General features: G+C 40.5%; 1 protein-coding gene across 1 annotated transcript; it reads right to left on the reverse strand.

Moving 5' to 3' along the window:
- Positions 1–425: 425 nt before the first annotated feature.
- On the reverse strand, positions 426–11,885 carry det1 (DET1 partner of COP1 E3 ubiquitin ligase). The gene is made up of 9 exons (XM_063477713.1): positions 11,729–11,885; positions 10,848–11,180; positions 10,432–10,698; positions 10,127–10,339; positions 9,821–10,044; positions 5,808–5,937; positions 5,083–5,273; positions 3,183–3,374; positions 426–1,250 (listed from the first exon to the last, which is right to left on the reverse strand). Exons 2-9 carry the CDS (start codon positions 11,094–11,096, stop codon positions 1,061–1,063), a joined length of 1,656 nt encoding a protein of 551 aa, XP_063333783.1. The 5' UTR covers positions 11,097–11,180; positions 11,729–11,885; the 3' UTR covers positions 426–1,060.
- Between the last annotated feature and the right edge of the window lie 4,225 nt (positions 11,886–16,110).

Raw genomic sequence — 16,110 nt, forward strand, 5'->3', positions numbered from 1 at the left:
TTATGATCCCATACAGTGCAGCAGAACAGACTGCAGGGATCAGCTTTTCAAATTAAATATGATGACACTTACACTGTGTCTTGTCTGCTCTCTGTACGCAGGTCCAACGAGTGCCAGCATCACTTCTGGTGCTTTATAAAGCCTCTAAAGACACAGCTAGTTAAAAAAAAAAAAGTTCAGATTTATGAAAAAGGAAAAAATATAGAAAATTTCATTTGGAGAAACGATGCAGATTACTTGTTTCTGCACTCTAAAGTGTGTGAATAAAGGAATTCATATAGAAGAATCTGAAGCAAAGAATAAACCGGCCAATTATTTATAGGAAACAATAACGCTGCTTAAATCTTCAGGTGTACACACACACACGCACACACACACAAAAACGTAGCTAAAACAGTACCCAAAATGTAGATCATTTTATTGCCATAAAATATATACAAACAGTAGCATGTAAATAAAAACAAAACAAAAAACAAACAAACTGTAAAACGAATATAAAATAACATGAACTCTTTCCACATCCATGTGAGGAAAAAGAAAGTTTGCTTGACTGCTGCTCACCAACCGGATAAGAAATTCGGACCTGAATGTGCACAGCAGGAAAAAGAAAACACCTTTGGTTCCTTCTAAGAGGTCCGGCTACCTACAGCTCCCACCTCAGCTGCACATCAATCACTCTCTACACATCTCCATTTACACTTATTCCACCCTCTCCTCCCTACAGGTCGCTCTTTGTTTGGTGGAGGAAGGGGCAAAGAGAAGGCAAAAGGGAAAAGGCAGAATTGCAGCCTTCTCACCGAGGGAGAAGAGGGGCTGAGGTGCAGTGAGTGCTGCGTGATGGCAGGGGAAAGAGGAGAGGAACAGTGGTTTCCATCAGGAGAAGAATGCAGAGAGAGGGCTGCTGATTTCTCTGGAGGAGGAGATGGCGACTAAGAGAACAAAGTGTTTTGTGCCTCCCGATGGAGGACATGTTTGTTGTATTGTCACCAGTAGCTGCTAACAGAAGCCCAACAGGCCCGCAGTTTATCTCCAAGTGTGAGTCCATTTTTATGCCAGCACCTCACGCGCACACATGTCTCATGTGGAAGTTGACCACGTACTCTGCGTTGGTGCGCTGGACAGAAATGGCAAAGGGTTCGAAAGGGTGGAAGGTGAAAGCGACCAGGCGACGCACAGTGTGATTAACCGGCCGTCCCAGCAGGCCCGCCTGGATCTTAAACTTCAGCAGGCCGGAGTCACGTGCATAAAATCTGGTGGGTCAGAGATGAGAGACACAGAAGCTGCGTTAAACTCATTTAGTCCAGTCTGTACTTTTCTAGGACACTCTATGATGAAAATCCAAAGTACTGTTCTTTCATCTTATTTGGGGAGCAAGCGGCTAAGACTATGACTGATTAACCTGTCAATAATTTTGCTAATCAGTTGATAAGCTTAAAAAAATGGTGACAAATGGCCCTAATAATGGGTCAGGCAATCATAGCCTAGCTGTGAAAAGAACAGTGTCCATTGCTTATTTCAAATGACTTTAAATTTCAGTGAATGTTTCTTTTGCACTTGGCTCCAGTCTTACTAAGAATTGACTGGTGTGACAGCATACCACAGCTCAACATTAAAGAATTTTAAATTTGCTAATTCTCATATTTTTTTGAATCAAAGTGTCTGATCTAACAGCGGTTTTATAACGGCACGCACATCACCGCGTCCAGCGCCTCAAAGACACAGAAGCTACAATTGAACGAAGCTGGTCATGAAGGCACCTCTACAAGTCTTATAATTATTGGCCAGAGCATGCCAGTCTGCTCTCAGCTGTTTTTAATCATTTCAGTATAGAGTACATAACTGAAAATGATTTCATACGCTGTAAATAATAACAGTCTATTAAATTTTGCTGATAGGCCAGTGAATGGTAAATCTAGAGAAATGATGCAGATGTGATTTTAGCTCTACGTTCTCCACAGCAGACATTTTGATGTGTAATGACAGGAAAAGCACAGGTGTTAGTTTGATACTGTTGCCAGCTCTGGTGCTCTCTAACGAATGCCAGATGAGCTGAATGGTGCTGGTCTGTTAGCACAGGTTCCACTAAAGGACACCGGGCTCTCGCTGTGCCCTCATGGAGTTTGTTTCTGACCGTTTGGTCAGACACATGGCACGTGAGCAGTCCGTTTTAGGTTATTTTGTAGGGGTCTGGTAGTGCTGCTCCTCGCAGAAAAGAGCAAATACTGGTTTCTGCTGCTGTGTTGATGGCCTTCTATAGCCCCAACAGCTCCACTCTTGTCTCTGTCTCCTTGCATTTCTTCCACACTGTTGAGACTATGATAGGAAACGGAGCAAACCACGCCATGCTGGAGGATCTGAACTACCTGTGCAACCTGCGAACCAGTGAAAAGCAAAACTGGAGAAAAATCAGTCAGGACGTATAAGGACACCACAGTAGTCTATGGCCAGCACCTGCAAAGCCATTGCCTTTTTGTGGGTTGCCTGTTGTACAATCTGCAGTGCACCTGTTGTCACTTCATTCACTCACAAAGGTGAAATGGGCTCACAATGGTTTATGTTTTCTAACCAGACAGATTGAGATCCCTGAGCCATTCCCTTTTTATCTTCAGTAATGTTTTATTTTCACCCCTATGTTTTCATTTTATTACTGGGATATATAAAGATAATGCCAGTAGGAACAAAAAAATGGCCTCAAATGATTATTTTTTTCCAAACGAACAAAAACAGAAAGTTGTCATGTGAGAAGTTTTGTTAAATTTTCTTTCATATTTTTGTTGTTTTGCATTTTTCCAGAACATTTTATCAAAATTGTTGATGTTTAATTTACAGCTGATTAACCATTTAGTTAAGTGACAGTATGTCCTCCACATCACTACCCAAGTTTCATAGTCAGTAAGGCTGCTGGACTATGGCAAAAAACCACCATCACAATTATTTGGTCAAAAATGTTAATCTCAATTGTTTATCACAATTATTTATTAAGTTTATAAACAAAAAACGTGTCCTTTGGCACTGGATTTCTTTAAAAATGTAAATGAAAAACAATTAGGATAAATTAAAAAAAGATAGTAGTGGAAATCGCAGTCAAGAAGGAGAAAGCCTAATTTCTGGACATTAATTAGCATGAATCGCGTCATGCATTAAGATTACAAGAGGACAGGTCATCCTGATGGAGTCCATACCTGATGGGGTGGTCTCCGCAGGTCTTAGGCCTCTCCATCACTGACACCCACTTGTCATCATAGCTGAAGAGGGAGAGGTCGAGGTAAGGGCTGCTGCTGTAGGACTGTGCACTGATGGGCAGCTGACCCAGCAGCCGACGCACCGCTTCGGTATGGCCGCCGTATTTGGCATTCACAATAGTGTCCTTAAATCTGAAGCGGCAGACAGACAGCTCAACATTAGCTAACCCCTGTGATCCTGAATTGTCTCATTTCCACTGCAGCTGGGTTTATGTGCAAATTCTCCATTTATTGAATAGATTTCTATAAATGGCATTTAAAATCAAAAACACTTTTCTGAGAACTTCTTATAAATTGTAGTCTCCAAACTCTCACTATATATTTCCAGCACTCAGCAGTGACACAGTGGTCTCACTCCTCCTCTCTCCCTTCACTCTTCTAAGCTCAGGATCCATATTTTTCAGAAGTGCTCCCACTTTGTTTCGTACTACATTATCTCCAGTCTTACCGGCCTGTCTGTTTCGCTCTACCTGGCTTGTGCTAGTCTGAAGCCCTCTGAACTGGGCTTCACTGCCAGCTAGTTGTAAGTGGTACAAATCGGGTTTGCTGAATGTGCTCACCAGCTTTCAATTTCTCCCCTCCTCCTGTCCAACATCAATTTTCACCACTCTAAAATCCAATTCTGAGCTCTTTTCCTCACTCAAACTATCCTTTATCGTCTCCTCCTTCTCCAGCGCCCCTCCTTGCCACCCCATTCTGCTTTACCCTCCACACGAGGATTTTGTCACCTATGCTGGCCAGTCAAACCACCAAATTCAATCACAGTTCCTCCAGCCACACTAACTGTCTTAATGTCTTTCTTCTATATCCAGATTAAGTCCTGAAACTCCTTTCCTCCCTCCTTTAGGCGATTGTTGTTGATCTGCTTCACTTCCTGACCACTGTCTTAAAATCCTCCCTGACATTTGATGCTGTGTGGCATTAGGAACATTTTCTTCTTTCATTTAGAATCTAACGTGACCTACTGTTTTTTGGGTTGTTTTTTTTTGCATTTTCCATTCATAATCACAGACTGTAAATAAAAGATGGAAAAGCCACCTTGAACATGATGGTAATGTGCTCTGTGTGCTCTGTTTATAGGTTGGGTTTTGAAGACAAACATGAATATATTTGGACTAGTTGTCAGCTAATGCTAGTAAGCTTGGTTAGCAGTAGTGTCCACAGATAGTATTATGGGTACTGTTGGTGCTTTCTGGTATCTTTCTTCTCTTCTTTGATCCCTAGCTGGCATTAGGTCTGGATCGACTCATGCGCTGCTGTGGGTGCCAATGGTTGTCGAATTTCCTTCACAACCCGTTTCCATGCATTGCGATCATTGGCGATTGTCCTGGCCTCGTCGGGATTTATTCTGCAATCTCTGATGTCGCCTTTGGTATATTATCTACCAAATAATACAGCTTACTGTGTGGGACAGTTGTTACTGTTATCTGTTACTGCGTCTCTCTGTTAGACCAATACAATCTGTATTCGCTAACCAGGCACGTTAGAATTAGATGGCAACTTAGCTATCTAATGCTAGATGATCTATCATCATCTTGTCCAAAATATGGTTACTTCTGGTTATAAAAGAAACCAATATGGCAGTGATCAAAATGCTAAAAAAATAGCTCCAAGAGTCCAAAACTAGATTGTGATGGTATGGTGGCTTATGCCATTTTATATATACAGTCTATGGTAAAGGTAAGAATCTTAATCTTAACTGAAGCCTAATCTGCAAGACTCACTTTGGCAGAAATCTTCAAATTAGATAAAATGTAGTTTTTGGCATTATGCATCGACTTTGTTAATCATCACCATGTGGCTACTTTTTCATCATTTCACGTTATTTTTTAGTCGGTACCTTCTCTGGACCTGCCGTGCGTAGTTATTTGATGAAGCAGAGCAGGGGAACTGGACAGCTTGGCTGTGCAGGGTAGCATTTCTGAACAGGTCGCAGAAATTCTCAAACAGCTCCAGCAGCTGGTCGGAGGTGTTCTCGAAGACAGCCAGCACCTCCGTGGACACCATGTTGTACACAACAAAGAAGGATGGCTGTGAGAGATCAAAACAGGGGAGTGGAAATTTAGAGAAACACAACAAATCACTCTGTAATTATTTACTTTAATTTAATCGGTAATTAATACTTTGATGTAGCTATGTTTTTTAAAACCATGATCAAGGCCTTTAATGGGGAGAAAAAAAAACAGACACGAGACATTCATTCTAGCATCATTAAAGCTTTGAAGGCTTCAGCATGTTTACATTGCAGGGTCACTGCAAGTTGAATATGGCAATGTTTATAAAGTCTTCAAGGTTAAATTAAAAATGGCTGATTAGCTCAGAAGTCAAATGTGACATTTCTTGAAAATAAACTGAGCATTAATTAGGTCTATTTGTTGCCACAGTGAATTCAGAACTGAGCAGAATCTGTAGGACAAGCGTATCTTAGGAGACCTGAAAGAGGAATTCCTGTTACACAGCACAAACAACAAAGGACACACAGAGAGAGAGAGGCTGGGGAAAGCAACAAAGAGAGGAGAGGGAGGAATTCAAACTCAGATGATATTTTCTGTGTGCTCTCTCTACCTGCGAGGGGTCGGTAACTCTGAGCGTGACCACGTCTTCGCTGGTGTATTTGATGAAGAGGTGATGCTCATCCAACAGCTGCATCTTCCACATCCTTAAACGTTTCAGCTGATCAAAAAACTGGAAAAACCTGCAAGAAAAAACCCAAAACAAACAAACAAAAAAGGAAACTTACATGCTGGATGGCCTTTAATTAATCATAGATGCACAGTGGACAAAATCATGAAGAGTTTCAGTGCTTCAGCAGTTAATTTACTCACAGCATTACACAGAAAATAAGATAACACTAAATAAGCTGAGCTAAAAAACCTTGCCAATTACACAAGTCAGAATTTTGCCAAGCAAATTTAATTTAACTTTTAAATATGAATATTTGTCTATTCTTTCTTTCTTTTTTAATTTAACACTGTCACCATCTTACACTTTATTAGACAGTAAATGTGAAGAACCAGAGAGGAAATTTTGGGTAGAAAGAGAAGTAGATTGGCATGTAGTAAAGGTCCATCTAAATACGAATTAAACAGACATATGGCATGTGTGCCATGTATGTATAAGGCCGCCCCTACTTCTTTTTAAATCTGTCTGGCAATCAGAAAAACATGCATGAATTCAGTGATAGCCTGATTCTGTCTGAGTGTTTTTCCTGTTAAAAGGGAGTTCTTCCTTCCCACTGTCCCCAAGTCCCTGCTCAAAAGACAAATGTCTGATTGTTGAGGTTTTCTCTCTGATATTGTAAGATCTTTGCTATACAATATAAAGCGCCTTGATGCGACTCATTGTGAAGAAGGGTATAAACAAATCACAGGAGCATCGGGGGGGGGGGGGGGGGGGGGGGGTAGAGCAGGGCGACATGACCAAAAATATCGATAACGATATAACTGACGCTATAATTGACACTAGACAAAATACTTTACAACTCCACAACTTTATTAGTGCAAAAAAACCCCCAAAACATCAATGTATTTTCACTTAAACAAGCAGCTGTTTTTTAAGTGCATTAAAGTTATATAAAAATTTAACAGTTCAAATGCAAATTCCTTGCTGACAGTTTAACCAAAAGGCATTTCCCGTGGAAATTGGCCGACATATCCTCAGCATAACCATGTATAATATCCACAAAACTTAAAAAGAGGTTATACACACACAATACGGTAATATTATGTTGAAGCACAGTGCGTATCACTCTGCGAGGCTCCTGCCTACGGTAGCCGTAATGCTCCGACAATCCATCAAGCGGTGCGGGTTCGTAGCTTAGCAAAGTCGTACTAAAACATGTGACAGATTTCCGAGCGCCGTGTACCACATAAAATCGTTTCAAGGTCAGTAAACACAACCAGAATTCATACATAAGGCACACAGGATTATAAGGGGCACTGTCGATTTTCAGAAAAATCAAAGGATTGATTTTAAGTGTGCCGTAATTTCCAAAAAACACGGTAATAACGATGGCCCGCTAGCATGCGCTACCAAAAATAGTGCTTTGTTGTGTGTCTGACGGACGAAAGCTAAACCAGTTCCACACCACTGAAGTTGCAGCATTTTTACAAACCAATTCTGGTTCATCCGTTTCATTCAACGTTCCGCTTTCGCCCTTCTCATTCTCCATCGCCGCCATGCTTTTTCCGCCATGTGCGTATGAAAACAAAGGCACTGCGCATGCGCGTTTTACCCATATTCTATCGCGATATTTCATTTTCTTATCGTTGCCCAACATTATACCGGTATTACCGTGAACGGTACGATATGACCCAGCCCTAGTTTCTGGGAATTCTAGTACACATCGAGTATACAATGGCTTTACTTTTCAGATCAGAATCAACATCCATGACTTTGTATAAAATTCATGATGGAATTGACAAACAGATGAATATACATGCCAAGGAACCTGATATAATTGTTTCACTCTGTGACAGCCAAGAGATAAAACTGTGCTGTTTCAGGCTTCAGATTTGAGCTACAGCTGATGATTAGTTTTTCAGAACTGATTACGACTCAAATCAACCACTTGATAGATAGAGTTCAAAAATGCTCATCACAATTCTCCAAAGCCATACATACCATTTGATTTTAACGTTGAACCAAAATTAAAATATCCCCCAAATATTTACTCTAAGTTAATCTATGATTAAAGAAATGTTCTCATTAGAGAGCCTGGAAACAATCATAAACATCTATCACAACCTGTGATGACATTTAGTACAACTCCCTCTGCAGACACAAAGGCTTTCTTATTCGTCCATACAGGCATAGAGATACAAAATATGGCAACCAATAATCAAGAAAATTGAATTATTTTTCCGATAATGGAATTTGAGTTGATAATTACATCCAATAATGTGGAGCCTCCTCAACATCCGGCTGAGCATCCGATTTTTTTGCCTCTCTCTCCTCTGCCATCTTTTGCTGCCCATTTATAGAAGGGTGGTGCGCCTCGCATGCATTGAGGACATAAGTGAGTGAAGAATGGCTGGAGTGAATGACAATCGGGCTCTTTATCCATATTCAGCAAAATCCAACACAGAGATGGCACAAGCAATTTATCGTTTGAAGAAGAAGAACATAAACATGACGAGTGCTATACTCGCAGCTCCTTCTACATCCACCTTTGGTGTGCTTTCCCAGAAGTAGATGCAGAACCCATAAACAACATACAAGCAAACACACCCATCATGACAAGTGCGTACATAAGTCAGGATGTCAGTGGTGCAGTTTGAGCTTTTGTTGGCAGAGTTAGGACCAAATCTAAGGAGGCAGAGAAATAATTTCAGACAGCCGATTGCCCTGGAGCAGGATCTAGCTGTGTGTCTAAGGTAAAATAGGATTATAACAGCGTTATTTTGCCGTTTCCTTATCAATGTATATTCACTGGCAGTCCGCATTTTGAGTTGTAACTGCGCTTGTTGCCAAATGCAGTGGTCTGATTGGTTTATTCGCATATTGAAAGGAAAAAAAAAAGCCACAAATTTGTTCTTTTAAATTACGCAGTTAGTGTGAACAGCTGCATTAGGAACAGGTGAGTCAGAAAGATCTTTGTGACACACAAAACATTTGCATGAATTTTTTGTGTCCGTGTTTAAAAGCCTCAAGGCTCTGTCAGCATATTCAATTCAATTTTATTTATACAGCGCCAAATCACAACAACAGTCACCTCAAGGCATTTTATATTGTAAGGTAGACCCTACAATAATACATACAGAGAAAAACCCAACAATCATATGACCCTATGAGTAAGCACTTTGGCAACAGTGGGAAGGAAAAACTTCCTTTTAACAGGAAGAAACCACCGGCAGAACCAGGCTCAGGGAGGGGCGGGGCCATCTGCCGCAAATCCATGGCAGCATATCCACATAGATATACATTTTTTCCTGTCCACATCTGTATGCCATTATTCTCCACAACAAAGGTTATTTTTATATCAGATCTTAAATTATGGAGCGGTCCTTAATATTTGACTGTTTGGATATAAATTAATTGGGTCTAAATATTGAAGTCTATACAATATCAGATTGCCCTTGAACTTGACTTTGACATCCCTTTCACTCAAAAGTGCCTAGTCTTGCTCTCCTAGCAGTGCACAGCAGCATTTTCCCCACATACAAACTTAATAATAAATAAGCAAATAGCAAATTACACTTAGCGGAGATTCCACCTCTACTGTCTAGAACTGCAGCTCACAGTCAGTCACCCCCTCTCGACATCTGCTTCGAGTTACACAACCATTTTAACCACAACCAGGTGGAGATCTGATGCCACCACACTCAGCTTATCAAAACTGCAGAACAGGCAATAAAGTTTGAGTCTGTCAACAGTTTGACAACTTATTAGAGAAGAAGATTATTATCTCTGCAAGAAATGCTGCACAGGAACAGGAAGCTCTCCACCCTAATGTTTTATGTGGCTGATGATTTAGTTTTAAGTTATAAGTAAGTGAGTACTAGAGATAAATAACTGTAAAGGGCTTTCTGTCACTATATGCAGTTCATTCAAGTCGACTGATCCAACATAATCACTACCTCCTCTTGGCTGTGGCGCTGCCGTCCTGCTCTGCCCTCCTCCAGAGGTAGACCAACAGTCTGTGCTTGAGGGAATTGATGGTTTTGTCGGTGTACAGACGGGCGAAGCCTGGCTGATTCTCAGCCTGAGTTTCTGTATAAACAGCTGAAAGAGTCAAGAGGTCGTCCTCATAACAGAACCGACCGATAGTCCTCACATCCAGAAAAGTTCCGTCTGGAGTCACCTGACACAGCCACAAAAGCAAATTATTAACACTTTATATCACAGATTGTCCCATCACTGCAACATGCTATTTAAGTACTCACCTGGAAGACATGGATGGTCTGCTGCTGGACCGACAGCACAGCCAGGATGTTCCTGTACAGGTAGAGGCCCTGGTTGTGTGACAGGATGATTTTGTCACACTTAAAGGACCTGGTGTCACATAGCCTACCAGTGTGGAGATCGATGATGTGGAGAGAGTAGTCTTCTAAAGGAGACCGGGGGTTGGGAGTCACAGATTCATTGTTGCGGTACACCTGGTGGGAGAAATGTAGATGAAAGGAGCAGTAGGAGAAAAAGGAATCATTTATGCACATCTTCCTTTCTTAAATTTTTACTAAGCTGATACCTCAAAGAAGAATGGGGGCGGCTCCTCAGGGACATAAACAGCCGATCCGACAATGACATAGCGGCAGTCGTCTGTGAAGAGGCTGCACTCCCGGTTCAGGTGCTCTCCATTCGAGGCCACATTTGTAACGTGGAGCAAAGAGAAAAAGCGCTCAAACAGGCGTCCTCGTATGTTGAGGGAGCGCTGATCGTTGGTGGTGAGAAGAGTCTCTCCTTCTTGGCCTCTAAGCAGATCCTGAGCTGCCTGGCAGCCTTGGTATTCGTATATCTGTATGATGAACACCAACAATATTTTCTGGTGAATTTCGTATTTCAACAGACTGTGTGAGTTACACTCTGGACCAGACGGAAGATAAGAATCACAAAAGATATTTGGTTTAGGGAATGTGAAATAATAGAAGGTTTGTCTCCTCTTACCTCTAGGGAGGTTTGGTCAGAGGAGAAGGCAATAAAACAGCGTCCATCTGGTGAAAATTTCCTGAGGAAGCAGGGTGGCTTCTCCACATTAACTACAGTGAAGTTGGGGAACAGGTTCTGGTGGAAACAGCGCACTCGGTACCAGTGAGCTCCAGGTCGACCGGAGCAGACCCTACGCTTCTCAAGACGATGGACCACATTCTGATTTTGGATGCGCCTTGGTTTCAAGGTTGGGAAGTCCTCATCCATAGTTGTCTGACTCTTAAACCCCCTCACAGTAGGCAGTTGGGTTGTTAGCAGTTACAGGTAAGCAGCTACATCACGAGTATAGCCCTGTTACATGTGTGTTTTAAGGGAAAGTGAGAGATGAAAGTGTTAAATGGTTTTGATATCTGTCAAGTGTCAAAGTTTTAGAGATGGCGAGTTTTACTTTTACATGTGCACCTGCTATTATGACAGAAAGATGGACTATAGCAAACTACGCAATCCAAGAACTTGTAAAACCTTTAAATTTTCTTCCTGTGTTTAATGTTCAGGCCTGTGAAACAGACTGTGTGAGATTTTGGAGATATATGCCCAAACTAAAACAAGAGTGATTATTTCACTTTAACATCCACATATGGCCCATACCATCAGTAGCTGTCACATTTAGGACAATACAGATGGTTAACAAAAAGCTTACCCATTTGTAAGCAAAACTTAACAAATGGGTCCTAACATTTTAAGACAAACATACAAATTGCATACCTGGACGTTTGATAAAATGATCAATAAAAATAAACTGTTGCATGTCTAAAAAGAAGCTTTCTGTCTTCTCCAAGTCCAGCAGCTTACGTTAGCAACAGCGTTAAGTTTGGCTGACGAGATCGAGTTTAACTTACCTCCGAAGCGTTCACAACAAGCCACCAACGTGTGTCTCCCCTTATTCGCATAAGCTAAAATAATTTCATTCAGCCCACTGAGTCATTGTAACCTGCCACGTTTCTCCAAATCCCAGAAAGCCCGAGGAGTCTCTGAATCCATGAGCCGCTGTGCTTGTTGTTAGACAGCTTATCAGGAAACGTAGAAGAAGACCGCAGACGCCAAAGGGCTGCCATTTAAAACAGCGCCCCCACGTCCTTCTAAGGTGAAGGAGGATATTGCAGTCTGTGTGAACGAGAGACTACAGAGAGTAATGTGCAACGCTAATCATTGACATGGCTGTAGTGATACTTTTGTACAGTGTAAAAAACTTGCTCAGATCTTTGCCCTAATACAGATGTATTAGCATATATGAAAAGCTTGAAAATTATTTGTTTTTTAACAACTTTTTGCAAGACTCTAGAAAAGAGAATGTCATAACTCTCTAATAAATGTAATGTAATGTACACTCATTGGCATTTATTAGGTACAAATTGCTAATACAGGGTTGGGCCCCCTCAGAACTGCCCTAATTCTCCATGACACAGATTCAACATGGTGCTGGAAACACCTGAGAGATTTTGGACCATATTGACATGATAGCACATCAGTGATGCAAATCGTGTTCCACCACATGTCAAAGGTGCTCTGTTGGACTGAGATCTGGTGACTGTGGAGGCCATTTGATTTGGCCAGACAACATTTTTCCAATCTTCTACTGACCAGTTTTGGTGACTCAGTGCAAACTGTATTCTCAGTTTCCTGTTCTTACCTGACAGGAGTGACACCCAGCATGGTGTTCTGCTGATGTAGCCTATCTGATTCAAGAAGGACCAAATCATTGTTTGTTCAGAGATGGTTTTCTGCAAGAGTTTTTATTTGAGTTACTGCTGTCTTCCTGTCAAATTAGACTGGGGATTCTGTCCATGATTTAATAAGCCAGTAATCACCACAAATAAAGCAGTATATAATTGCTTATTTACTGCTTTGTAGCATTAAATAAGTAAAGTAACAACAAATGTAAAAAAAAAAAGTGACAGAGTACACAGTACTATATTTGTCATTGTTAGATTTTACTATACATAATACTAATGCTACTTATTAAAACACAAAGTTTGCTTTAAAAATTATTAGATGCCAATAACAGACATACCTTTGTGAAATAAATAAATAAATCAATATTTGTTATCAAATGACACGTTTGTGATTACACTATATAAGCTAAAGTGTAGCCAACTTTCCCCCCCTGCTACTTTGTTAAATGTCTTTAATAAAATGACAGTTTATTTTTTCCCAAATTCTATTCACAATATAGAAAACACACAAGGGCCGATCAGCAGTCAAAAGCAACAAAAGCAGCAACAACACAAGCTGAAGTATAAAAATATTCCAATGCAAGCTAGATAAAAACAAAGGAAATACAACAAAATAAAAAACGGTGCTGTTTATCTTACCATCACTATATTTTAGAAGCAAATATAGTGCCTTGCACTCTATAACATTTCTTTTTGTATTTTACTAATTTTAAAGATTGACTGAAAGTCAATTTTTGCAAGAATTCCAAACAGGCTTAGTTTATAAATACCTAAATTTGTCAATGAAAACTTTACTGAGAAAATTAAATTACTAATCAAAAAGTCCAACTTTCAGTCCTTTATACACATTTTTAAATTCAGTTTCCTTTAATGTTAGTGGGGCCAGCACTCCAGAAAAACTGCACTGAAAACCAAAAAAATACACGATCCAAAAAAGCAAAACCACAAACACCAAAACAAACCGGTGGTTGTATAAATCATGTAAAAAAAATTTAAAATGTGACTTCATTTCAATAGCCTGTTTTTTTTTTTTTTAAGAAAACCTATTAGCATGATTTGGAACTCTGTCACTAACATTTCACATAGATTAAAAAAAAAATCACTTCATCAGCTTTCTGATTGGCTTTCCCTCGCTGCCCGCTGCTTTCCTTCTGTGAGCATCTTCCTTTTCTTTGGGTTAGTTAGCTCCCGCCTGTCTGACGCTCACTCTTTTGATAATTCTGCACGTGCTAATGCGGACATCAATCCTTAGCATCAGATAGCGAACTACGAGAGGAAGTCGGTATCGATATTTTTGTCCCACCATTACTTCTTCATTTTTCTGAGCATCCCAGTGTATCCTTTCACTGAACTCATTTTTAAGTGGGTAATTGCAGTGGTCTGCATTTCGATGAGAACCTTATAGTGGCCAAAAATGAGCCAAATGCACACCTGCTGATTTCACTGAAGTGCCAATTTGCTGATCGGTAGGTGGGTTTGCAGGTGAGGAGCAAGTGCTCCCAAAGACTTTGAACATGATTATAATTGCTTTGACTAAATTGGCAGGGAAAAACAACAGACCTTTGGCCACTGAACCTACAGTGTATATAACTGTCCTGTTTGTTTAGCCTATGTCATTTAACTGATTTGTTTATAGCAGCACGTAGCATACGTGAACCCAAGGTGACCTGTGCTTTGCTCCCCATAATGACAGATAATTAAATTATGATTATCCTCTTTCAATGAGGCATGTTCTTGAGGATGGAGAATAGCATTATAAAAAGAAAAAGAAAAATGCTCAGAGCACATTGGTCTTGGAAGACTGCTAATGGTTCTTTGTGCAATTATCTCTGACCAAAGAGTCTCGATTAAATGTTGTAATTTTCCATAAAAGCACATGTAGTGGGCATAAAAGGCCAGTTTGAAAAGAAAAACGAAAAATGAATGGAGAGAAGAATGTGAAATTATCCACTTTAAAATCTAATGGCATTTTCCTTTTCAGCTATGTCTGATTAAACCTTCGCTTCAAGATGTGGAAGACGTGTGTCTCCGTGTGTGATGTTTGCGTCCGCGAGCGCTCGTGTTTGAGCGGCACCCGCGTTTGTGTGCCTGAAAATTGTACACACCTGCATATGTACAGGTTTTGTGTGCTGCAGCAAAAAACCCACACGGGAGTAATTCAAAATAGGAACTATGTACCATGCTATGGTTGTTCTTCTGTTATTTTCCCTCTAATAAAGCACGCAGTACACAGGACACTCGCCTCAGCTTTTAGCATCAGCCCATGAAGTAGAGAGGAGATGGTGAGTGTGCATCTGAGTGTTTTTATACACTTTTTTTTGGCCTCGCTACGAGAAGACACAGTGCTTATTTAAGATCATTTTTTTCATCCTTTTTACAGCCCAAAATGGATGGTCACTATTTTTCCTGCTTTTGTCCACATCTCTTTCTCCAGGTGAAACAGCACAGATATTTTGCTCTTAACTGCATGCTCTCGGCACAATCAACCTACCTCAGATTCAAGAAATGTGAAAACTTTAAATTGTCCTCTTTTCAGCAGACTGGGGGAAAATGATGGGGAGTAAGAAAACAAGATTCTAATGTACGATATTGTGCAAAAGTCTTGAGCCACCCCTCATTTCTTTACACTTGGCTTCGAAAGGAGGCAGATTTTCTTTCAATGGTTTAAAATGGTCTTGGATTTCTATCAGAGTTTTTCTATGTGTGTTTGCTGCTTTTTCACTTATTTTCAGTCCAGGCCTTGTAGCCGACCATTTTTAGATCAATGTTTTTTTGTTTGTTTAAGCTACTTAACAACATTGACTTGGAAAATCTGGAACTCTTACCACTCACCCATGAATAATTAAAGCATGAAAAAGACACCTAACTCAAGTGATGGACCAGCGTTGTGTCTGCACATAACAGATAATTTTGCAAAGAAAAACACAGTAAAGGCCCAACACAGGACCTGAGACATCTATCTGCCCCTTCAGTTGATCTACCATCCAGCTACTATTCAATGAAGCCTTATCTGAAATGGTCTCAGTGGGTCGCTGTTAAGAAGCCCTTCTTAAGGAGGGGAAACAGGAGAAAAGCTTGAGGTATAACACATGACGCAATGAATGAAAGTCATAAATGAAAATTTGAAATCTTTGGTTCAAATCATCATCATTTTGTATGGAGGAAGCCAGGAGAGAGGTACAACAGTGAGTCTGTACATGTGTAAAACATGGTGGAGGTTCTGACATGTTTTGGTGTTGGAGATCCAAAACTGATTTAGTAATGAACACGGAGAAGTAGCAAGACTGTGGCTCAGGTCGTACAACAGGTCATCTACCAATCAGAGGGTCAGTGGGTCGATCCCCATCTCCTCCTGTTCATCTGCCAAAGTATCCTTGGTCAAGAAACTTAATTCTGAGGTGCCTGTGATGCATCCAATGAAGTGTGAGTGTAAATGTTAGATAAAAGTGCTCAGGTGTAGATAAAAATCACTGTATGAATGAGACTTGTAGTACAAAGTGTGCTTAAATTCAGTAGTTCTACATAGTTACTGGTCCATGCAATGCCAT

This window comes from Pelmatolapia mariae, linkage group LG7 (genome assembly GCF_036321145.2).
Source record: "Pelmatolapia mariae isolate MD_Pm_ZW linkage group LG7, Pm_UMD_F_2, whole genome shotgun sequence".
In the NCBI taxonomy this organism is placed as follows: Eukaryota; Metazoa; Chordata; class Actinopteri; order Cichliformes; family Cichlidae; genus Pelmatolapia; species Pelmatolapia mariae.